We start from the raw sequence: 27,356 nt of genomic DNA on the forward strand, positions 1-27,356 counted from the left end.
GTACATATATGTATTTCACTGGAATGGTACACCGCGCGTAGTTCGTTTCCAAATGATTCTTGTCCACCTGACGGTTGTCTGGAAGAGATCGCTCTTAACGATAAGACCGCCAATTGTACTTTTTTGTGTTTAATGTATCGCACTGTTAATTAGTTTTTTGGTGTACAATAAAGAATACTCTCTCTCTCTCTTAATTTTAAATGCCCAGCGAAGCGGGCGAGTAAGGCTAGTCGTTTAGTAACAATAGACATTATTTTCGAGTTTTGATTCAATCAATCATTAGAATCAAACCAACTGTATCAATGTTTAGAGTAAAAACAGAACAAAGCGATTTGAAGCGAGACAGATGGAATATCAGACATTTTTAGGATTATCGTATACCGATTTATGTTTAGTGAGAGAGAGAGAGAGAGAGGGATAGAGAATGTCTAGAGAAAGTTCGGAACGAAAACATCTAGTGTCAAGATATCAATTCAAAGTAATAAAGTTATAAATTGTGAAAATGTTAATTAAGCTAAAATTAATCTTGATCGGCCATTAATGAACTATAAAATCAAGGGAGCAGTATACATTGAGTTGGAATGATTTTTTTATCAGATTTTGTATTTCACATTGCATATTTTTGTGTCTTTTCATTCAGGATTTACATTTCGGTATCTTGTAATTCTTTAGGGGGTCCTTTTTTAAAGTTGAAGATCATTCCTAAATATAACTTCTTGACTTTCTACAAACGACAACATAAGGTTCGCAATTCATCATCATCATCATCATCAGATTAAAATCATTTGATATATTATGCCGTTGTTTTTATATGTCATAAAGCATAAGCATTACTTTCCCCACTCTTGATGTACCTATTAGAAAATAGGCTTAAGAATCTTATCCTACTTTAGAATATCTATGTTCACATATAGAACAAATATCGGTATTAGTATTTATTTTGTAACTAGCTGACCCGGCAGACTTCGTAGTGCCTCAATCGATAAATAAAAGACCTAAAGTTTTGTATAGAATACACTTAAAACAAACAAAAGGAATCCGTCCGACGGGAGACACATCAAAGGAAAAACAACATTGTTATTTTTATTTAATTCCGAGCATTTTCATATTTATCTAGCTTTTGAACTTTCTCTGGACTTTCACAAATAATTCAAGACCAACATTAGCCAAATCGGTCCAGCCGTTCTAGAGTTTTAGCGAGACTAACGAACAGCAATCCATTTTTATATATATAGAAGATAGAAGATTTGAGAAAACAACAGTGGGTACAAAATGTTAAAAAAAAAAACGTTACATTAATGTTATTCGCTTTGCACGCAATGTATAACAAATGGAATTCAATTCATGTCAACGACTGGGCGATCGGACTTTTTGGCGGAACGCGAGTAGTGAAGTTATGTGATTTGTTTTATTTTGTCCATTTAGTGTCTCTTCAAGTTTAAATGTGTAATAACGGTGGTTTATTAACTGTTTAATATCTGTGAAAGTGCACAAATGCAGGAAAATGAAACAAAGCCGCTGGACGTAACTTCTCGGGATCCTACAAAAAATCCACTGAAAAAGTCTCAGTAAATGACCACCATTTTACTGAGATTATACTTCATCCCATATCATCTCATTTCATTTCGTATTATCATTTTTCATATAAAAAAGTTATCATTAAAATTAGACTTGACCTAAAGGTCTTAGTTACCACGTCACAAAATTCCTTTAAAAAAAACTGGGTGATCGCTACTTAACATAATATTCAATTTCAATTAGGGTATTACAGATTGTTAACAATTTTGACTCTTATTCGCTTGACACACAATTGATATTTGACAAGCAATGTGTGTGTGTGTGTGTGTGTGTGTATCTTTACCACGATACGAGTCTATTTGCCTCGTGTTCATAGACTAAACTAAGACTCGTTAAAGGCGCCAGCACGGGCCATGCCAAAACGTATGATTCATCGAGAGTTTAATAATATTGGGAAGACTTCAACGATCTGTGTATGCCGACGAATTTTTAGTTCACTGTATTTTAAAAAAAATAACTATTCGAAATTGGATCACAGAAAATGAATTCACGAAATGCACGAATCTCAACTCAATGATACGATAATGAAAAGTAGCGGGTCGCCGAGTTTGGCCCATTGGGTTCTCTTAAGTATTTAACAAACCTTATCTATACGAATATATAAAACTACATCGGTTTTACAGATGTTCCGTTATAACTACTGAACCATACATCCGATTGACTTGAAACTTGGTATCTATGTAGAAAATACATGTACTTAATGGATAGGCTACTATTTATGTGAGTGTTGGACTGCCTACACCAGTTGCGGGGACGTTAATGATGAGAATCTTTGTGGGGGTGAGAAATAAATAATGTTAATTTTAAATACCCAGCGAAGCGGACGGGTACAGCTAGTAGACTATACAGTTACATAAGTTTGAATTGAATCCTATAACGACTGTCCCGTAGTTCAAACAAGAATGCATTCTGGCTTTGCGGTAGAAATAGGCAGGGTAGTACCTATCCGTGTGGGCTCACTACAAGCCTTAACCAGTTGTAATTACGCAAGAATTACACGGAACGAGTTTATCAAACAGTAAAACATAACAGATTTGCATCATATTTTAGTTTCAAGGGTAGGATATCCCTCAATTTCTTTTCATTGTTACACCCGAATATGTAAACTCCAAATTCAAAATCACAGCCGTTATGACAGGCGGCCATTACGCAATAACGTCGAGAACATTCTATATTCATGAAGGACGGTATCTAATTATTCATAAACGTGATCGGAGTGTAGACGGCTACTTAATTACATCTAATGAAGTTTTATATTCATTTTTACATGAAGAAAATTAATATATTAACGAAATGCGTGTTATAACGCTCGGTTATGGTCGAGATTCGAGGTCGTTTTTAATTTTTCATAAACGTACTATGAATTGATAACATTTATACGAACACAAGATTATTTTTTATCACATAACTAGCTGACCCGGCAGACTTTTTAGTGCCTAAATCGATAAATAAAAGACCTAAACTTTTGTATAAAATAAACGTAAAACAAACAAAATGAATTCGTCGGACGGGGGACACATTAAAGGAAAAACAAAAATTTTATTTTTATTTAATTCCGAGCATTTTCATATTTATCTTTATCTTTTAAACCTTCTCTGGACTTCTATAAATAATTCAAGACTAAAATTAGCCAAATCGGTTTAGCGAGACTAACGAACAGCAATTCATTTTTATATATATAGATAGATTTTTTTTTATTATTGCTTAGATGTGTGGACGAGCTTACAGCCCACCTGGTGTTAAGTGGTTACGGAGCCCATAGACATCTACAACGTAAAGGCGCTACCCACCTTGAGATATAGTTCTAGGGTCTCAGTATTGTCACAACGGTTGCCCCACCCTTCAAACCGAAATGAATTACTGCTTCACGGCAGAAATAGGCGGGGTGGTGGTACCTACCCGTGCGGACTCACAAGAGGTCCTGCCACCAGTAAGATAGATGTCACTTTGCAAAATAAAGCAACAAATGAGTAACTTTTAAAGTCGTCGTGGTCTAACGGATAAGACGTCCGGTGCATTCGCGTTGAGCGCGATGCACCAGTGTTCGAATCCCGCAGGCGGGTACCAATTTTTCTAATGAAATACGTACTCAACAAATGTTCACGATTGACTTCCACGGTGAAGGAATAACATCGTGTAATAAAATGTGAAACCCGCAAAATTATAATTTGCGTAATTACTGGTGGTAGGACCTGTTGTGAGTCCGCGCGGGTAGGTACCACCGCCCTGTCTATTTCTGCCGTGAAGCAGTAATGCGTTTCGGTTTGAAGGGTGGGGCAGCCGTTGTAACTATACTTGAGACCTTACAACTTATATCTCAAGGTGGGTGGCGCATTTACGTTGTAGATGTCTATGGGCTCCAGTAACCACTTAACACCAGGTGGGCTGTGAGCTCGTCCACACATCTAAGCAAAAAAAAAAAAAAAAGACTAAATGAGTACTTTAGTATCCAAATGAGCAAGTCGATGTCATTTAATAGTCAGTGTGCGTGTCTGATAAACTAGGATTTTATGTTCTATGGGAATCAGGGACTGTTATTTATACGTTTAAAAATACGTAAATACATAAATACGTTGTTATATATACGTTTATCACACAGGGCAAATCTATTCGTGACACGATTTTTTCCCCGATCGAATCCACGACTCCCGGCTCAGTTTACTACGTCATTCCACAGAGTCATTCAACCAAAGAGTTTTTCTTTATAAGAATATAAAATAAATATACTGTTCTTATCAAAATAAAGACCTCTACATTTTTTTTATTGCTCTATATTGCAGACGCGTTTAAGGCCTATCTGGTGTTAAATTCTTACGGAAGCCCATAGACGTCACAACGTAAATGCAACCTTGAAACATGAGTTCAAAGTCTCAATTGTATTGCACAACGTCTGTCTGATCCACCCTTCAAATCGGAACGACCCAACCAGTCCAATGCCAGAAAAAAAAAGACGACTTATGTTCAAATTTTTTTAATCATTTAAATTGTTCCATTCAAATTACATTCGAATCTATGAAATTATATGTTTCGTCACCAATCATTACAAATTCGTCAGTAATTTGAAGTCAGCAATTTCAGGGACAGAGCCAAACCGCTGCACAGTGGGTCGATACTGTGATTTTAGTGACTTAGGGACCAACTTTGTTTTTTTATAAATTTTTTTATGTAGATAGATAGAGCTCGTTAATCTCAATAATAATTGTTTTGGGCAAAAATTACAAAAACTTTATAGTTTGGTCAGAAAAATGTGTTTTGTGATTTTTTTGTATGGAGCGGGTCACATTAAATTAAATTCCTGCTAAGTACCGCGAGGTCCCGCTTTGAAACTTTATTTTCCTTATACCTTGTCTAGTCTACTATCATTTGATGCTATGAACATGTGCATAAAGTTGCAACTCTGCCAAATAAATGGATCGAAAAAAATTAATAAATACATAGAATAAAAACCTTTATATTTTTTTTCGTAAGTGCTTTTAAGTTAAATTTGATATGGATTAGTAAGAAAAAGCACGTAATGATACCCATAATTAAATAATACCTAACAACAATACATTTAGTAGGTCTCTAATTAAGCAATCTCTCTAATTATTAAGATTGTTAACATTATTTAATGAGGATAATTAGTTAAGTAGCCATTACTGGGTAGTAGAAAATATAGTAAACATTTGTTTGTCTCTGGAAGTATAAAGTGACCATGTTTATTATATACTAACTAGTGTTCGTTTATTCGTACTACTACTAACATCTCGTGATTGTCGTTGTGATCTTGCTGTTTCCGTTATAATTGGTAATTTTGTTAACAATTTAGGATTATTTATGATTTTAAAAGAGCAACTACAGTCGCTGTCTGATAATAAAAAACTCTTTCAATTCCTACAAAATCAAATAAACGTGACCGAAGAGAAAAATGTTGAGCTCCAAAAATTCTGTACGCAATTTTGTTCAAATATAAGTGCAATATGGAAACGAAGTAGTCGCATGTTAGCACAGTTTATAAGAAAAAAATGTGATTGGTTAGAATGTGCAATAAACTGGCCCGAAGGAATGATACCTGAAGCTATCAACACTGCACATGAAAGGCTCGAGATTTCTAATACTCAAGATTTTGAAAATGTACCACCCTCAAATGTACTACAGAAGCCTCGACATCTATTTTTGCACCTCGAAAACCTTTTTAAGAATTGGGATCCAGGCAAAAACGAAGACGCATTGAACAAATTTACCAATCGCTTTCGTTATCCCCGGATGAAATGAAAGCTACTACAATTGCTAGTTTGAGAAACACTAGAAATGAAGATGTAGGAGAAATAATGAACCACTTGTCAAAATCACCCCGAAGATCTAGAAAAAGTTAATAAGTATTTAATTACAAGTAAAGTGAAAAGTAGTACATATTCTCCCGATAAGGCAATATTAGTTTCACTTAAATTAAGTGGCAGTATATATACCTAAGAGAAGCAGCAAGTGAAAATGGGTCTGATTTATACCCTTCTTAATATAAAATTAAGCAAGAAAAGACCAAATGTTATCCAGGGTAAGACGAGGCAATTATTACTGAAGAAGGAGCTGCTATTAAAATGCAAACATTACTAAACTTGGCGCTATATAGGCTTTTAGATGTGATTACTTCGGATTTGGACTCTGCAAGAGAGCTACTGCTTATAAGCAAATAGGCTTTGATAGAGCCCCAGGTCAAAGTCTAGTTCCTATAAGGCTTCAGAAATTTGATGGAACAATTGTTTGGGAAAACGACCTACCCTCATCAACTTTTTATTGCCGTCCAATAATGTTTAAATTTACAAAAGAAACGCAGCCAACAGTGACAATTATAAAAGCTAGCATAACAGAAGAAATAGAAAGACTTCAGCCATCAAAAATCAAACAAGTTGAAGTTAAGCATCAATTGCACATGATGATGATAGACGGCAAAATAACCTCATATTTTTCAGAAACATTTTCTGCTGTCTGTGATATTTGCAAAGCAAAACCGTCAGAGTTTTTTGGAGTGACTTGCTTATCAAAGAGAAAATAATGAAGAAATATTCCAGTATGGAATGCCATCTTTACATGCCTGGATAAAATGCATGGAGTGCTTACTTCATATCGGTAAATGTAATTTTATTACTTCACAATTTTTTCATCGTATGTAGTTTCCTGTGAGATAATTTTTTAAATGACACTTTTTTTGTTTACGTCTTATCGTTTGGACTTCAAGAAATGGAGTTGCAAGGGGCGATGACAAAGAAAAAATAACAACCAGAAAAAGTGCTATACAGCAAGCGTTTAAAAAGGAATGCGGTTTACTTATAGATGTTGTCAAGCAAGGAGTAGGAACAACCAATGATGGCAATACTGCCAGAAGATTTTTCAGGGATGCAGAAGAAACAGCCCGCATAACAGGAATACGTAAAGGTTTCACGTGATTCTTCACTCTGTTGCATCTGGAGAGCGCGTTTCCAATTTTTCGGAATTTTTTAGATATACTGCAGAATTGTATGTTAATTTATATCCCTGGTATTATATATGCCTTCCAGTATCCATAAATTGTTGGCACATGGCAGTGATATATAATAATGAAGAACTTTGGTGCCATTCGTATAGGTAAACTCTCGGAAGAGGCAGCGGAAGCTCGCAATAAAGATTTTCGGAAATATACAGAGAGATGTTATTCAAGAATGAGAAGTAGAACGTCGACTAATGAGGATATTTTACACAATCTTCTTTCGTCTTCTGACCCAAAGATCGAAAGGTGAAACAAAATATATAATATTTAGAGAGATTGCTTAATTAGAGACCTACTAAATGTATTGTTGTTAGGTATTATTTAATTATGGGTATGATTACGTGCTTTTACTTACTAATCCATATCAAATTTAACTTAAAAGCACTTACGAAAAAAAATATAAAGGTTTTTATTCTATGTATTTATTAAATTTTTTCGATCCATTTATTTGGCAGAGTTGCAACTTTATGCACATGTTCATAGCATCAAATGATAGTAGACTAGACAAGGTATAAGGAAAATAAAGTTTCAAAGCGGGACCTCGCGGTACTTAGCAGAAATTTAATTTAATGTGACCCGCTCCATACAAAAAAATCACAAAACACATTTTTCTGACCAAACTATAAAGTTTTTGTAATTTTTGCCCAAAACAATTATTATTGAGATTAACGAGCTCTATCTATCTACATAAAAAAAAATATAAAAAAACAAAGTTGGTCCCTAAGTCACTAAAATCATAGAATCGACCCACTGTGCGCTGCCTACTTTCTGACTTTTTTTTTTATTGCCCTCGTAGGCAGACGAGCATACGACCCACCTGATGGTGAGTGGTTACCGTCGCCCATGGACTTCAGCAATGCCAGGGGTAGAGCCAAGCCGCTGCCTACCTCTTAATACTCTCCACAAGACTCGTTTGAAGAAGGACATGTCATAGCGCTCGGGAAATACCGTGGAGGGGAGCTCATTCCATAGCCGGAGGGTACGTGGCACAAAAGATCTCTGGGAACGCACTGTGGATGACCGCAGTGGCTCCAGGTAGTATGGATGAACTCTACTCCGGTGGCGGGCGGTGCGATGGTAAAAACGAGATGCCGGTATCATCTCGAACTGACTCTGAACTCTGACTGAGTAGTCTCCGGAAACCTCGCTCGAATGGCCATCATTTTGGTTTTTTTTATTGCTTAGATGAGTGGACAAGCTCAGCTACCTACCCGTGCGGACTCACAAGAGGTCCTACCACCAGTAAATATATAGTATAGCATATAGTATGGCAGCTTATACTTAGCCAATAATATATAGTACAGTACAGTGTGAACGTGTCCATAACAGTGTATGGCGCGCGATATTGTTGTGCTATGAGCTATATTATAGGTATATACTATATGCTATTATATTATAGCGTATTCTGAACGCGGCTTAAGACGATAATCCCAGCGATAAGTAGCCAGCATTCACTAGTTTAGAATAAAAATCCTTGCTTTTGATAAGACATTTAGACCATTCGCCTCTTTCATTGAGGCCGACTAGAACAGCATACATACACCTATACTTACATACATCGCCGTGGGTTCTATCATATCTACACAACAAATTCTGTCAACTACTCAATCAACGCCTACACAAGACCTCAATTAAAATATGATATGAAAACGTAGTAATAAACTTGACTTAATCAAAACTAATGTTACGGCTTAGGTTTTTTTTGTTGCCTTTATAATATTTACGACGTTTATATTATGATATATTTCGTCATTATAAACCTATAATAGTCCTTGACCACGTTAAAACTTTAAAGTATTTGAAATATCGGAAATATTATAATGGCAACCCAAAAAAAAAACGTAAGATTAAGTCGTAAAATTAGTAATAGGTCTACGGAACGCGAAAACTGAAGTAAGCTATGAAAAACTTGAAAAATCTAGGCGATTCGCCCGGTTCTTGTGAATTGGGTGAATCGTGACAGAGGACGCCTCACTTTCCGGCTCACGCAGGTGCTCACTGGGCATGGTTGCTTCGGTGAGTTCCTGCACCGGATCGGAGCCGAGCCGACGGCAGAGTGCCACCATTGTGGTTGCGACTTGGACACGGTGGAGCACACGCTCTTCGCCTGCCCCGCATGGGAGGGGTGGCGCCGTGTCCTCGTCGCAAAAATAGGAAACGACTTGTCGTTGCCGAGTGTTGTGGCATCGATGCTCGGTGACGACGAGTCGTGGAAGGCGATGCTCGACTTCTGCGAGTGCACCATCTCGCAGAAGGAGGCGGCGGGGCGCGTGAGAGACGCACAGGCCCGCCGCCGTCGAGCGGGGGCCAGGGAGGCGGATCTCGCCCAAACCCTGGCCCTCTAAGTGTTTCGGGTCCCCCTCATATGTCGGTCTGGGGACCGGCGAGGGGGACCTAAGAAGACGTCGTGCAAGCTGCTCTGCACGCGTTTTACGCATGAGCATCCGGGTGATGGAAGGCCGGCTATCCTCAACCCACGCTGGTTCTGACCCAGCGGGGTATTCCGTAGGATAGACCATTCTAACCGGCGCCATCTAGGCGGGCTTCGGATAGCCTGCCGACTGAGAGGGCTGGTGGTCGTGGCGCCGACGACCACCAGTCCGGCGTCTCGAGGGGAAGGGTGATGGGAGAGATGTGCTCCGCACTAAACGCTTCACTTTCCCCCCTTTGCCTTTTCATGAGTTTTGTCTCATGCGAGGTTTGGACGTTGGTTGTTGAGAGACAGGAGGTTTTAGTCGGTTCGACTCCGACATACCCCGCCCTCCATCCCCAGGGAAGGGCGGAAGTCCGGCGATTTCCTCCTGACAAAAAAATAAAAAATAAATGTAAAATCTAATTTTTTGGTGTACTAGCGACCCGCCCTCGCTTCGCTTCAGAAACTGTAATTTATTATTGATTTCTCCACTATTTAATGGATGTTATTATACATATAAACCTTCCTCTTCAATCACTCTATCTATTAAAAAAACCACATCAAAATCCGTTGCGTAGTTTTAAAGATTTAAGCATACATAAGGACAGACAGACATAGGGACAGAGAAAGCGACTTTGTTTTATACTATGTAGTGATTTATAAAAACTAGTGGTCCCCTAGTCCCCTATTAAATTAATAATTATAGTCGAAATTCGACTATAATTATTAATTTAATTTATAAGTTTGAACATCATGGTTCTATTCTCAAAGACTAATTATATTTCTATAGATCTTCACAGATTTCGCCAAGAATACGCTACAAACAAATAGTATTAAAAACAAACAATACTAGTCTATTGTCAATTTAACCACAGACTTTAAGCAATAAGAAAAGTTTGACAATAAACAAAAGACTATAAATGCGTCTGTGTGTGTCAAATACATGGTAGTGTAATGTTTTTGTATTCATTTAATGTATTGTTTAGGCATAATTAAAAAAAATATTAGCATTCTGCACTACTTCTCTATATACTCTATAAGTGTAGGAAATTTTATAATTCTCCGTCCGCGCAATTTTCGTAAAAAGGGGTATAAAGTTTTTACTTCACGTATTAATATATAAACACCAAATCCAACTAAGATGGTCACATGTGTTTGTTTACGCATATGGGCAACATATGCGATATGAACATGCCTCTTGATAAAAGAGTGAAAGATCTTATACCTCTTTAAACGTGTTTAATTCAGACCACGGGGTCCGCGGGTACTCAGGTTTATTGACTAACTGACCGCGGTAGCGATGAATTTAATATGAGATAATATTAACTTAGATAATCAAACCGACAACTCAATTTTTCATGCTATTTTTAAGTGTTATAATACAAAACTACGAAAGCCACTTAAAAAGCCATTAGTTTTCATTCAAGAAATACTAATAAGAAACGATTTACAAATGTTCTAAAGAATTAACATGCGATCTACCTTTTATGGGATTGTGCCGATAATTACATAATATAGGGCTTAAAGTCGGAGTTTATATTCCACCCACCCACTTGAATTACAAAACGCAGCTTTGTTGCATGCAGTCATCGAGATATTATGTACTACGTACTCTATGTTTTAATAAATACTTATAGTATGTAGCTTAGTTTACTATAATAGTATATTATAATTATATATCGAGGTGTGAACGGTTATTAGTTGCTAAAAGTGCATTTTATTTGGCATTAGCATGAACAGTTCGATGATTTTAATTGAACATCAATTAAGTTTACTGCATCCGAACAGCTTCTTTTTTTATTTATTTTTGTCATGACATTTTTTCCAAATTTTAAACTTTTTAAATGGCTTTCCTGTAAAGTTGCAAAAATGTCGCCAAAACCAAATAGCCTTTCACTCCGCGATATAATATATTTAATTGAATATGATAAGTTTGTTTGTATCACTAATTGGATAGTTTTAGAGAAGAAGGAAGACTTATTGTCCAAAAAATATATATTATAAAATATATAGTAAATATCTTTTGTCCCAACTGGATTTACAAACCATTGATCAGTAGCTTACTAGTCTTGAGAAATCGAAGTCAATTCTAAACTACATCGAAACAACGACTATTTTGCCATCGCTGTTAATATAGTGAAGTGCAATGGCATCTGCTGTGGACTCAATATTGTACTTAAGCAATACCAGGCAAATGGTTTGACGATGTTATTTCTATAGCCTGAAAGTTGTTCTTGACCATTAAATAATGGAATGGTTGGAATGTGAACATCAGTTAAACATTAACCTATATTTATTATGTTTCAAACAAAACAATAGTACATTGTGTAAAATTTTACACGCGGGAGGATGTCCAACTTTTCTCCCTTGGTGCACATACTATTTTTTCTCCTACCAGGCCGAAAGTTCGTGGAGTACCGAGCTGGGGTCCAGGGGCGAAGCCCTGGCCGGAGGTGGGGGGGCCGAGCCCCCCCCCCCTACTCATAAAAAAACAATTTTACTGTTTTTTAATTTTTACTACTACTAATTGAATAAGAACTGTCTGATGAACTTATCTTTGTTTAATACTATATTATTAAATTTTATTGCCTTTTGTTTATTTCCCTTTTACATTAAACAAAATATTTATTACCCGAGCACAACAATGGCGGAGAATTTTAGCTGCGTGAGAGCAGACGTAGACACTAACGCGCATGCGCACTTGTACCCAGGGAGAAAAATTTACACTTTCTTCCCTGTACAGCGGGAGGAAAAGTTACACTTTCTTCCCTTTACAGCGGGACGAAAACCGAACTTTCGGCGTCGGTAGGAGAATAAATAAGATGTTCCTGTAATGTAAGGCACGAGTCAATGATAATAATGTAAGATTATTTAAGTCGTATACAAATCCTTTCGACGACCGATAATGATAATGATATTGACCGATAATATTTACAATCACTTCAGTATGTATTGGTGAACGGTTTAACGATTTATTGTGGGCGGGTATTTGTGACATTGACGTGAATTCCAATACACATGTACGCGTTTCGATAAAGGACTCTTTTTCCACCATTCAAGCCTTGATTTGAAATAACTGTTTCTGAAGGGAGTTAGGTAACGGTAGATATTTTCGACTTAAAAAAAATTAACAAAAAATTGAATCGTGCTAACGATACCTATAAATAAATGTTGCATATATTAGGTAAATACTATAGGAGAGACAGTGTATTAATAAAAATATCCCCTCACTAATGGTTTTCCTTGCTTTGCTTTCCTTGCACGAACGTTGGTAACCCGCGAAATCATGAAAAAGAAAACCCTTAATAGACACGTTTTTTTTAAAATATATATATATATATTTATTGCCCTTGTAGGCAGACGAGCATACGGCCCACCTGATGGTGAGTGGTTACCGTCGCCCATGGACTTCAGCAATGCCAGGGGCAGAGCCAAGCCGCTGCCTACCGCTTAATACTCTCCACAAGCCTCGTTTGAAGAAGGACATGTCATAGCGCTCGGGAAACACCGTGGAGGGGAGCTCATACCATAGCCGGATGGTACGTGGTAAAAAAAGATCTCTGGAAACGCACTGTGGATGACCGCAGTGGCTCCAGGTAGTATGGGTGAACTCTACTCCGGTAGCGGGCGGTGCGATGGTAAAAACGAGATGCCGGTATCATCTCGAACAATTCCTCAGAGCACTCCCCATGGAACATACGGTACAGAATACAGAGGGAACCGAAGTCCCTCCGCAGACCCACAGGCTCCAAACGATCCGTGAGAATGGGATTATCGACAATCCGAACGGCCCTTTTCTGTATGGAGTCAAATGGAAGAAGCTAGCTAGAAGAAGCTAGAAGAGCTATAGATAAGAACAAGTCGTTGTGGCCTAAAGGATAAGACGTCCGGTGTATTCGTATGTAGCGATGCACCGAAGTTCGAATCCCGCAGGCGGGTACCAATTTTTCTAATGAAATACGTACTAAACAAATGTTCACGATTGACTTCCACGGTGAAGGAATAACATCGTGTAATAAAATGGAAATCCGCAAAATTATAATTTGCGTACTTACTGGTGGTAGGACCTCTTGTGAGTCCGCGCGGGTGGATACCACCACCCTGCCTATTTCCGCCGTGAAGCAGTAATGCGTTTCGGTTCGAAGGGTGGGGTAGCCGTTGTAACTATACTGAGATCTTAGAACTTATATCTCGAGGTGAGTTGCGCATTTACGTTGTAGATGTCTATGGGCTCCAGTAACCACTTAACACCAGGTGGGCTGTGAGCTCGTCCATCCATCTAAGCAATAAAAAAAAAACACGATTATGAATAAACCAATACAAACTTATTCGCAATCTATAGTATACGAGCTGTTTTACTGAGGCGCGTTCGCATAGCGCTAGTGCGGAACCTTTATGGTAACCCAAAAGATCTCGACTACACATAACGCCCACCGACTACCCACCCACAGATGTGAACGTTGCATGAAACGAAGATTATGTCCAATTTGAATACGATGAATGAAATCTCGCGGATTACAATACGTTTGGTCCAGTTTTGTAGGCTTTCACAACCGACAACGCGTTATATGAAGATAAAAACTGTAATCCCTGTTTGTTTGCGTATTTTTTTGCTCAACTCTGATTTTTAATAATAATAATAATTTTTTTTTTTATTGCTTGGATTTTTTTTATTGCTTAGGTCTCAATATAGTTACAACGGCTGCCCCACCCTTTAAACCGAAACGCATAACTGCTTCACGGCAGAAATAGGCGGGGTGGTCGTGAACACATTTTATTGAGAACGTGTTTCACTAGAAAAATTGGTACCCGCCTGCGGGATTCGGACGCCGTTGCATCGCTAGATACAAATGCACCGGACGTCTTATCCTTTAGGCCACGACGACTTCACGATCATTTTAATTTTAAATTATGTCCTAATTAGGTCCTACCACTAGTACAAGAGGTCCTACAACCAATGAAGTAATATAAGTATGCAATTAAGAATGCAATTTAAGAAACCCTCAGGCTGGGTGGAGTATTGATCAATGCAGGGTGGCTGGTAAGAGCTGGATAAGAGAAGCCAGGGATCGTGCACAGTGGCATCAAAATGGAGAATCCTGGAGACTTATGTCCAGTAGTGGACTGCTATAGGCTAATAATGATGATAACGAAGCAACTTCAACCTTTTATGAGCTACCATCACTATACTACTTCCTCATAAATTCGTCCGTATTATTGGTATGCTTATTTGCCACCGAACCCGAGGAGTATTCAGTTGTTCACTCAGACAACTAAATATAAGTAAAACATGCGTTACGATCGAAATTGCAGATAAGCTTATTCCAATATATTTCAAACTTCGATTCCGTGAGCCAATATTGGCGGCAACATTCACGCTACCATGTTTAAGGGCTTCTCTGACCACGTAACCTCGATAATGATGTGATTTCGTACGAAATAAATATAATAATAAATATAATAAATATTTGCTAACAATCACGCCACGTTAACTGGTCCCGTGGTAAGTTCGTAAAGAACTTGTGTTACAGGTATCAGATAACGGAAATTAATGTAAGATTTTTATTATACACATACATATATTTAATATACATCCATAACCCTGGAAAAGACATTTTATATTTATCATACAAAATCTTCCCTTGGCGGGATTCGAACCCGCGATCCTTGTGTAGTGACCATGTCACTTACCACTACACCAGACGGCCGTTTAGACTCTACTGTAACGATATAACCAAAGCATCCTAATATTATCAAAATTTCGTCCATTGAGACGTTATCGTTCACATCGAACAACAAAACCGTAACAAGTAAAGAGTTAACAAAAAAAACTGGTTTATCCATCGTCAGGATTGCCTGCCACAAGAAATATTAATTAATTTAACTGACAAACAGGTGTTGTGTGAAAGTGGAAAACAACTGGCCGGTCCGCAGAACCGAGTGAAAGATAACCGAAAGTTTATTTGAAGAAAGCGAAGTGAGGTTAAGTGGTTATTACTGTATATTTTATTTTCGTAAACGGGCGCGGACGAGGGCCAGGAGCCCACCCGGTTTCAAGTGCCGAAGCCCATAAATCAAATGAACACATGATAAAACCAAAAGACCTTAACGGACACTTTCAATTAGTCACTGATTTACCAGTTTCACCACTGATTATATTAGGCAAGAATATCAGAGCCAGCTCTTTACCAAGAACATGTGCATACAACATAGACACCAGACCGTGATTCTTCAAAGAAAATAACACTCTATTATTATTAGTTCACTGTCTCAAACTCGAATTTTAACTCGCAACTGCTCCGTGACAAAACTGGGCAGGAAATAATAAATTTTAGATATAATGAATGATTCTAAAAATACATAAAACGTAGCTGTTGAATATAATTTGCAAGACAAATTTTAATTAAAGTTATAAATGCAATAATTACAGGTATATTGGAATTAGGTTTTAAAACGGCCTGAAAGTTTTACCAACTATTAAAATACGGTGTTAAATGAATTTCATGTTAAATTTTCAAGACTCACCTCTTGGATCGCGCTCTGGTGTACCTCCAAGTACTACTACTGTAGTGGCCAGAGCTCGACGGGCACAGCAATAACTGAAGGCTGTTTGGCCGAGGCTGCCTTTGCTTTTTCGCTCTAAGTCTCACTTCTTCCACCTTCTTCTCTCTTATTGGTGGTTTTGAATCTAAGTTAAGCTTCTCATATTCGACTTCTAAGATATTCTCTTCTAAATCTAAATGATCTAGTCGATCTTTGATGAAACTTCTCGTCCGTAGTAAATCAGGAGTCATGTTGAATATTCTTCGTATTTCTAAGGGTGAAGTTGGCGGTCGTCGCGGCTCGAAGCCAACTTTGGTGTATTCGTTGCTCCTCCGCCACAATCGTGGAGACAGAGGCCAGAACCGACCGTTCTGCTGGCCTGATTCCATAACCATATTTGAGCACTTTTCACTGATAATACTTTTCGAGACTATTTCGATTGATTTCACTGGACACGTAATTAAATATTCTTAGCTACACATGACATAAAACTAATGTATAATTCAATATTGTTCAAGGAAAACATCGGTACTGAGTAACGCGTCGTTCAAAGCTAATTCTCGAAAGCGATCCAATTAGCTGATCGTTACATTTTCATTATTCCAACGAAATCCGCACGTCCGACACATCCGACGTTCATTCATAAACTGAACAATGTGGCGAAATGAAAACGCCTAATGAATTCTTAGCACGTAATCGATCAGGCGAATTGTCTACGCTGAATTCAAGATAACGATGCAGACTTCATGACTCAAACGCTCAACAATATAGTAGCGTGATAATAATAGTGATGTGTCGTTGATTGAAGCAATTGAAAATGTCATAATCTCATTACAAAATATTAGTGCGAAATGATCATGATTTATTATCAGTCAGAACAACGTTTTCAATGATAGTGATCGACGCGTTTTTGTGTCTTAATTTTTAAGTAACACGACTAGGGTGATACTTAATAGCTCTAAAAAATTTAAAAACTTCTCCAAGAAGGGAGTCGTGATTATTGAAATGCTCAATTAAATTACAATTACGGTTCAATTATTTCGTTCTCAAAAAGATTTTTATGGCGTTCCGTATTCCGAATTCTTAGGATTCTTCTAAACTTAAAATGCAGTTACATCGTATTTGAAAATTTCAGCATTAAATGACGCAACTTAGATACAATTACAGGATATTTTTTATGTGCCGTTCGATTCAAGGATGAGGGAAAGAGATAGAGCACGAAACAAATAGGTTTTCCGTATTTATTATCAACTAGCTGACCCGGCAGACTTCGTAGTGCCACAATCCATAAATAAAAGACCTAAGCTTTTGTATAATATAACTTAAAACCAACAAAAGGAATCGGTCCGACGGGGGACACATCAAAGGAAAAACAAAATTGTTATTTTTATTTAATTCCGAGCATTTTCATATTTATCTACCTTTTAAACCTTCTCTGGACTTCCACAAATAATTTAAGACCAAAATTAGCCATATCGGTTCAGCCGTTCTCGAGTTTTAGCGAGACTAACGAACAGCAATTCATTTTTATATACAGGGTGGCCCATAAGTCCTTTGATATGAAAAAAAATTATTAAAATAAAACTAATTACATTATGAATTAAATTTTTATTTACATAAAAAGCTTAAAAAACGGGAATTATTTTTTGAAAATAACATCTCCTAAATGTAATCTGTTGCGATCACGGCACTCTTGCAAACGACGTCTAAAATTGTCGATGACTGCGCGGCACGTCACTGCTGAAATGCTTGTCATTTCTCTGCGGATGTTTTCTTTTAGGGCCTCAATTGACCGCGGGTTTGTGTCGTATACTTTAGCCTTAAGGTAGCCCCACAAAAAAAAATCCATCGGGGTCAGATCTGGACTACGTGGAGGCCAGGAAATGTCTCCTCTCTTAGAGATAACTTTGTCAGGAAAAAGTTGACGGATAACGGGCATAGCAGTGTTAGAGGTGTGAGAAGTGGCCCCATCCTGTTGAAACCACGTCCTGGCATTAAAGCCTGAAAAGTTTTGCAATTCTGGTATGAAAAACTCTTCGATCATAGCCACATATCGCTCCGACGTAACAGTAACTGCGCGCCCTCTGCCATCCTCAAAGAAGTAAGGCCCTAGGATACCATGGGCTGACATAGCGGCCCAAACAGTCACTTTCGGACTATGTAAGGGCTTCTGATGCTTAAGTTTTGGATTGATGGGGCTCCAATAGCGGCAATTTTGTTTACTAACATGCCCGTTAAGATGGAAATGAGCCTCGTCAGAGAACATTATGTTATTGAAGGAAGTAAACCGATTCAACATTTCATTCGCATAATTTTGTCTTTGAATACCGTCAGTTTCCTTTAATTCTTGAACCAACTGAATTTTGTAAGGGTGCATATGTAAATCTTTCTTCAAAATCCGTTGTAACGATGTCCTGGATACGTTTAATGCTCTGGCGCGCTTACGAGTTGACTGTGTCGGATTTTCGCGAATAGACTGTGTCACTGTGTCTATGTTTTGTTCCGTACGTGACGTCCTTGGGCGACCCAACCGCGGTTTATCTAACGTCGAACCGGTCTCCTCGAACTTAGCAACCCAGTTCTTAATCGTTTGAAGAGTTGGAGTGTCGTCAAAGTTGTGTAAACCTTTGTGTTCTCGAAATTTACGCCGCGCAACGGTTGCCGAATTGTCGTTTTTATAAAACTCGCGCACACAAAACGCACGGTCCGCTCCGGTAAAACGCTCCATCGGGACTAAATTCCCAGAAACCGAAGTTACTCCCCCCGCTTCCCCGGCACCGCTCACGCGCGCCCTGTTCGTTTTATTCAAATTTTACTTTTCAAAGGACTTATGGGCCACCCTGTATATATAAATAGATAGATTTAACTAATTTACGTCCTAAATTACTCAAATAAGGTACCAGTAGTGTCCGAAGTGCATTGCTTTAACCTTAATCGGTCTCAGTTCATCCATCGTCGATTACCAGTTCATTCATCATCGAGTGCGATAACCTCAAGACGTAATCAACTTCATGCGAATTTCAAGGCAAAGCGAGAGTTGCTCTCATGTTTGTTTACTTTATGATAACAGAAGTTTTGTGTTTTTCATATTGTCGTTGTCAAGCCAAAATCTGCTATGTGCACTTTTGGAGATTTTAACTTTTTGACCTATTTTTCGTATAGTTCACAGCCCTGTCTGAAAAGACAGACATACAAAATGACGAAAAAGAACGAATAATAATTGACCGTTCTTATATAAGATATTCAAGTGACCTTCGACCGTTCAATATAGATTTATGAGAAAAATACTGGTATACCAAATGATTCCGCATATTAACTAAATTTCGAATATTTTAGAAAATTATACACTTTTAATGCGAAAAGACGATATGACTATTTATACAAATACAAAAGCAGTACTTACTATTTATATTCATCCTGAATCATTACCATCAATATAAAAGTACTCAATCATCTCTAGTAATAACTATCTAGAACTGTCTACAACATCAATAAAGAATATCCATCTTGTATTCAACGTGGAACACTGAGCAATATTCCATAAGCGCAGTAATAGCATTTAAATTTTAATATTCTAAGCTGTCAGTATTTATACTTCATTTGTCGGATGTTAAGGATTGTGCATACTAAACGAAGTCAGGAAACAGTTTCCCGCAGGACGTTGCCAGTCGATCATGCAAATCTATTGTTATACAGATATTGTGAATGTTTTGATTAGTTTTATTGACGGATGAAAAGTAAAGGAACAATTATTAAGGTTATTAGTAGGTACCATCTTGCCTCATTCTGAGCAGTTTTAAACTGTTTGACAATCCTTGTACAATACGATTGAGATTTCAATTTCGTGCCTCACAATGGATTTTTATTTTATTTTAATCGTGAGATATCTCGCACCTTTAGAATTAAAACGGCTTAAATAAAAAAATTAAGTAAATAAACTTTATACTTCGAACGACATATGAACATGTACTCTATCAGTAAATTAAAATTAAACAGCCTCTTTTAGTCCCGAAAAGGACAAACGTACTATTTCCATCTCTTTCTAAATCAAGCGCTTACCTTAAAGTATTATAAATGAAAAACAAAAAAATGACAGTTACATTTTTAGCGTTTATCAAAAAATTTGAATTTTGGAATAAGTCTCTTCAATTCTAAGGGTGCGATATCCAATTTTAAAATATATCAAATGCCAAAACGTTTTTGCTTGCGACGTGTTTCATCCGTTTTTCCGTAGCAGGAAGTCTCGAGTGAATCACAGGAAACCAAAAGTTTAGTAAACATTTTTGAGTGTCTGATTTACTGACTCAATTATTGTGATCTAAGAATTGACAGTCGGTCTTATCTCGTTGACATTCGTGATCGTGGGAACACGTTCGAAGAAATTATTGTTTGAAAAAACGGAGACCTTAGAACTTATATCTCGAGGTGGGTGGCGCATTTACGTTGTAGATGCCTATGGTCTCCAGTAACCACTTAACACCAGGCGGGCTGTGAGCTCGTCCATCCATATAAGCAATAAAAAAAAAAACTAAAAACATCGAAAACTCTTGTTGGATAGACAGTAACTCAATTATGCTCACGCTATTATTACCACTCACCATCAGAGAGACCGTAAGTTCTGTTTTTAAAAGCATTACAAATGTCCTGAGATCAGTTAGGCATTACCCATTTTTTTGTCTATTTTTATTTTTATTATCCGATATTTTTTTGTTTCACAGTGTAAGTCATTAGCGTGGTTATTTATTTTCTTTTGCGAAACAACTGCATAATATAGTTTAAGACATACTAATTTTTCAAGTTTTATACAACGTGTTACAAAATATCCCGTAAAAAATATAATTAATTATCAAAGCCAAAAATGTAGTCAACCCTAGTGAGCTGACATGACGTCAGGGAACCACATTATTTAACAGAAAGGCCTACGTAACCTATTTTACCTGATAATTGTCTACTTAATAGTTTTTCTATATTTCCTTCAATATTTTTTTTTTGGATATCTTATACAGCGTTACTACGGTTCTCTAATATATTGTGAATGGACTCGTTATAAGGCCCCATTTAACCACGTTTCGACCTAAGTCAGTCAGTTTTGGAACACCATGTATATATCCCAGAAATTATTCCGTATAATAATAACGGTAGCGGTAGGCAGCGGCTTGCAGCGGTAGGCAGCGGCTTGGCTCTGCCCCTGGCATTGCTGAAGTCCATGGGCGACGGTAACCACTCATCATCAGGTGGGCCGTATGCTCGTCTGCCTACAAAGGCAATAAAAATAATAATAATAATAACAATCATTTAGAGATCGGTTCTTTGGTCGTCTTATAAAGGTCTTAAAAAGCCATTTATCAGGCGGAAACAAAATCCGAGCGTTTAATGGTTGGGTCATGCCTATGTTAACATATTCTTTTGGCATACTAAGGTGGACGCAATCAGAGCTGGACGTACTGGACAGAAAAGTCAGGCGATTGTTAACGGCATACAGAATGCATCATCCACGTTCATCTGTAATGAGGTTGTATATTCCTCGGAAATGTGGGGGTCGTGGTATTTTGAATGCCAAGGATCTACATAACCGAGAGATATACAACCTTAGGGAATATTTCCTTAAGATGAACGTGAATATGTATCGGGATGTCGTTGCAGTCGATAAGGGGCTAACTCCGCTATCCTTAGCTAACGGGAATTGGAAGAGGCTGAAGGTGGAGAGTATTTCAGATCGCATAACCGTATGGAGGAGCAAGGAGTTACACGGTAGATTCTACCGGGCTCTCACAGGGCCTGATGTAGACCAATTAGCTTCCGTGGCCTGGTTACGATTCAGTAACCTCTTTGGGGAAACTGAAGGTTTTATCTTTGCAATTATGGACGAAGTTATCATGACGAACAACTACCGGAAATATATACTAAAGGATGGGACGGTCGACATTTGTCGGGCATGCCACCGTCCGGGAGAGTCTATTAGACATATTGTTTCTGGCTGTTCTCGGTTTGCTAACGGCGAGTACTTGCATAGACATAACCAAGTGGCTAGGATTATCCATCAACAACTTGCTCTGAAATATGGTTTTCTTGATTCTGCTGTACCTTATTACCAATACCAACCTCAACCAGTTCTTGATAATGGTCATGTTACGCTCTACTGGGACCGATCTATTATCACGAATAGGTATATTGTTGCCAATAAACCTGATATTGTGATAATAGATCGATCGAGTCGCGCGTCGAGCAGTGTTGGTTGATGTCACCATTCCTCATGACGAGAACCTCGTGAAGGCAGAAAAGGACAAATTAATAAAATATTTAGACCTGGCCCACGAGACTACCGCCATGTGGCATGTTGATTCAACCATCATTGTTCCAATAGTTGTGTCGGTACACGGCTTGATGGCGAAAAGTTTCGATCAACATCTTAAGAAACTTTCGTTATCCAGCTGGGTTAAGGACCTAATACAGAAAGCAGTTATCCTCGATACTGCACGCATTGTGAGGAGGTTTCTCACTCTGGAGTCCTAACCACTGGTGGCTTGTGTCGTAGACACCACCATCATCTATTTTTATATAGTGTTTTTTAAAAATTGTATTTTTAATATCTTTTTTAAAAAATATTATGTAATTAATAAGATTTTAAGTAAATATAAATTAATAATAATAATAATATGCCTATTGTCAGAATTCCAATACATGTTTATTGTTTCAAGCCACACTCATACTGTTTTCATTTTTACCTTATTAAAACTTACTGTAGCTAGTTGGTCTGGCATGTTTTATGAGTAACCGTATATTCTGTGATTCAACATACGTATGACGTCATCATAAAACTAGGTTTCGTGTAAATGACCTGTGTGTGTGCCGCGAAAGTGACAAACGGAATTCGCATCTCCAAAACATTGGTGACTCAAAATTGTATGAATTCACGCATTTCGAAATATATTTTTTTAAATTTTCTATTATTATTTTTTGTATTTGACTTTTCCTTAAACAGGACAGACAGCACTCACGATGATAAGTTGTACACAATTGAAGACATGAGTGCATGAAGGGGATAAGATACAATTTGTTAATTTTGAGAAAACGGACAAGAAGAAACTATTGTTACTTGTACTTTTTCTTCGTATATAACTCCTTCATCACATGCATTTTCTAAAAATAGTTTTTAAGGCCCGAGTTTTAAGATCTAATATGGTTTATAGGCACATAACGCCTTCATTCAATTTTTTTTTCCTACCTATGCTAATAGGCTATTTCAGCTTCGCCCCAACGTTTGTAGGTGAGCTCACGGGGCTCAAACCGGAGAGTTGCTAGCACTGACCCTAGCAATAGCAGTGCTTCGCAGATCATTCAATGTAAAAACTCAAAAATCTTAAATATTGTACTTAGCCACTTCATCCACTCATGTCTTCAATTAAATTATTTTGTTATAAATGAACAAACAAAAAGAGCTCTTTGGCGCAACTCGACAAAAATTACCTATACATAAAAATATACATGAAAAGAAACCAAACAAATTATCTTTCATGAGGATTTCTAACATCAATTGTTCAAATAAAAAACGTAGGCGTATATATTGTAATTGTTATTTCCATGAAACATATTCCGAGAAAAAACCACACACATTATAAGCACAAAAATCTCGCAAAATCCATCTGGCTTCTTATAAAGGATATGAGTTTGAATACAATAGACGGAAGGGTCGATTGTAAAGGCGAATACATACTCGTATGATTCGATTCGTTATAAGGACTGTGTTTATATACATACATGTTTACAACATAAATGATTTTTTTGCGAAAACGCGTTACTTTCACCGTAATGGATTAAATTTACATTAAAATACGATAAAGATTTTTTTGGGTGATATTGCTAACCCACAAGCATACTATATATAAATTTATTAATTTATTAATAATAATATCAAATTTTTATTTCAGTTTTTTTATTTTTTATTATTTAGATGGGTGGACGAGCTCACAGCCCACCTGGTGTTAAGTGGTTACTGGAGCCCATAGACATCCACAACGTAAATGCGCCACCCACCTTGAGATATAAGTTCTAAGGTCTCAGTACAGTTACAACGGCTGCCCCACCCTTCAAACCGAAACGTATTACTGCTTCACGGCAGAAATAGGCAGGGCGGTGGTACCCACCCGCGCGGACTCACAAGAGGTCCTACCACCAGTAGTTACGCAACTATAATTTTGCGGGTTTGATTTTTACTACACGATGTTATTCCTTCACCGTGGAAATCAATCGTGAACATTTGTTGAGTACGTATTTCATTAGAAAAACTGGTACCCGCCTGAGATTCGAACATCGGTGCATCGCTCAACACGAGTGCACTGGACGTCATATCCGTTAAGCCTTCATATAATATAAGACTTCAAAAATTCCATATGAAGTGTTAGTAATACAAAAATTTTCTTAAAAAAAGCAGTTCATTTTATTTATTTTACATTGACCATGGCTGGTATTGAGCCAACATGGACTTCATTCCAGTGCCTCAGTATAGGGCAGCAATAGCGACTCCCTATCGCGGCCAGGAGGCTGTTCGAGCTGTCGCGGAGCCGGCACCACGCGGAGACCACGCGCTTACGAATGATCGCGTAAAAGCCATCTATGTGAGCCTCCGCGAACGTGCCCTGAAGTCGTTGTTGTATTGGATTGCCTCCAAAAATTAAATCTTCCGAAACTACATAGTCGGTTGCAAAAACGACTCTGCACTTTGATTTTCTCCTGAGTTATTTATGGATGCCGCGGAGACACAGACAGGTATTGACCGAAAATCGACCCCGTGGTATATTAATGAGGATTAGTCAGGATGAAAGGCGTTGCATTTTCCGGGATAAGAGTTGCTCGTGTTCACCTATGATCTAGGTAATATCTAATTTATCAAGCCAGTATTCACACCATCGTATTTACTATTACAGATATATCCCGCGTTCTTTGGGTCAAGTGTTACAGTGCTAAAAAAAAAAATCTACTCGCACTGTAGTTTCAAATAATTGCAAGTAAAAACTGGATTTGTTATCTCCGCGTACCTGACAAGTCTAGATCTGATTGTGAGAATCTAAATTTGGATTCTAGATTCTAAAAATTTAGATCTAAAATCACCGAGACGCGAAAGCGTTGAAGCAGGATTTTGGAGCAAAACGATGTAAGCTGTCTTTTAGCATTAAGCTGATGCGTTTATTTGTGTTAAGTTTTGTGATATACATAATTATTCAGTCGCTCAGTATAGCTTATAAAATGATACTATCGATGCGATGTTTTTCGTTGTTTTATTAACGTAGCTCACGTCCATTATTATATAATTTATTTATTATAACCTGGTATGTATAAAGAAACAAGTCAAATGCCCTAAAAAATGTTTACAAAAACAATTGAGGCTTGCTCTAAATTAAAATTTGATGCCAATGTGAAGAAATAAATCATAGTGACATAAATTTGACAAGATACCATAGATACAGCAAAAGGTTGTTATAAACAGTAAGCTAATTTCAATAAAAATAAGGTCTAAAAACCAATGTTCCTATATAGATATGGATTCTCACAGTTAAGAACTCGAATGATGTAAAATATCATCATCATGCAACAAAATGCATTTTTTTTTGTCGTATCTACAAAATTGTTGGGAATTATGGTGGGATGTGAACAAGTCTCAAAGTTTAATTCAAAGAACGGCCGTCAGAATGCCTCTCTAAATGGTAGGCCTCTACCATTACGTGTAGGCATTACGTGTAGCCAACGTATGGCTTAGGAGTTTCTTTTGTCATTTCTTTATATACAAGGGGTCGAACCGTAACGTGTTCATTGTGAGTGAATGTTTTAGAAACTTTATTTTGGTGATAAGCCAAACGGTCTTGATTCGGGGCGGTCAACGATGTTGGATGATTTACACATTCCGTGGATTTTTTTTGTTTTTCAATTGGCAAAGAGATTGAAACTGAGTGTTTTTTTTTTGGAACGAAGTTCCTTATGGGACGATGCGGAAGGGTATCCTAACCGGGAAAAAACGTCCGTAACGTAAGATTTTTATTAGTAATGCACACAGTGTACGACTTAACTTTGTAATAACGTACAAAAAATAACATATTTTTTTATCATTCATTGACCACGATCTCAGAGCGTTCGTTTGCGCACTACACTAACTCTTATGCAAACCACCGTGAATCAAGTGTACCACAATAAGTTCGCACGTTACCGATTGACCGTGGGTTGTTGCGAAACCACCAGTTTTATTTTCTCTATACCTCGAATAGAACTTAAAATTAATATTTTTATAATAAGGAACTTCGTTTCTATCCGGTGTCCCACGACCCCACACATCTTTTTTTTAATGAATTTTCCGTGAGGAGCATGTTTGATCTGAACGCGTTTCTTTTTATGTAATCACCATTACGAACCCTCTAAGTTTAAGACAAATTTCTCAATACATATTGATTATAAATTTATGATAATTCAAGAACAACGCAGTGTAAGGATTTATACTATCGCGATTTCCTCAGAATTTTCTCGGAAAAAATCGAAACTGCTTTACCGCTAAATACGCAATTTCCAATTAACTAAGTTTTCCGTGTTATATAAATAGTTCAACTCATATTCATGAAAATTTTAACTAGTACATAAAACATCTTGATATCACTTTAACTTAGGGTTTTTTATCTTCGTAACCGGAAAGTCTCTGGTATTAGTAGAAGCACTAACAATCTTCATTATTCACTCAAGGTGGGTGGCAGTATTTACGTTATAGATGTCTATGGGCTCTGGTAACTTCTTAACACCAGGTAGGCCATAAGCTCGTCCACCCATCTATGCAATTAAAAAAAAAAACCCTTTAAAAAATTTTCTATGCCCAATGACTGAATATCAACCAAATCTACTGACAGCGGCACTCAATCAACATCTACATTGTAGATAATAATTGCGAGTAAAAGTTTCTTGTCAAATTAGTGTTAGTAAAATACCAAACTTGTTTAGTGAGAAGCTCTCGGCACTTAGTATATTTTTAGTCCAAGGCCAAAATAAATTGTGAAATTATCGTGTTCGTCTATCTGTAATACGCGTGCTTTGTAACTGGGTCGCGGGTTCCAAGCTGGAAACATACTAATGTTGTATTAGTACATGCCTAGGATTGAGGATGTTCTAGAACTAGCTAGAGTTGAGAATTTCTAGAATGTTCTAGCAATCTAAGGCAAATTTCTCTTCTATATCGTTCCCTCACTACTGAGGATCGCGACCACATGCGATGTACTTCCAATGCGTCCGATCATGGGTGGCATGGACTGCATGGTACAGACTACCACCGAGTGCTTCACTTGCCAG

The 27,356-nt window shown here is 37.5% G+C and overlaps 1 protein-coding gene across 7 annotated transcripts in view; it reads right to left on the reverse strand.

The window, feature by feature from the left end:
- Positions 1-27,356, reverse strand: part of Fak (protein tyrosine kinase 2 Fak) — a 221,380-nt gene that overhangs the window by 56,969 nt on the left and 137,055 nt on the right. For 3 of the 7 annotated variants that reach the window (XM_089736130.1, XM_089736125.1, XM_089736129.1), the window contains exon 1: positions 16,020-16,685. The exons of 3 other annotated variants lie outside the window; for them this stretch is intronic. In XM_089736130.1, coding sequence (XP_089592256.1) covers positions 16,020-16,432 — 413 coding nt within the window. In that variant the 5' untranslated portion in view covers positions 16,433-16,685. Of the gene's footprint in view, positions 1-16,019; positions 16,686-27,356 lie in introns of those variants that run through there. One more of the 7 variants, XM_089736124.1, reaches the window with a different exon arrangement.

This window comes from Bombyx mandarina, chromosome 20 (genome assembly GCF_030267445.1).
Source record: "Bombyx mandarina strain Sakado chromosome 20, ASM3026744v2".
Taxonomy (NCBI): Eukaryota; Metazoa; Arthropoda; class Insecta; order Lepidoptera; family Bombycidae; genus Bombyx; species Bombyx mandarina.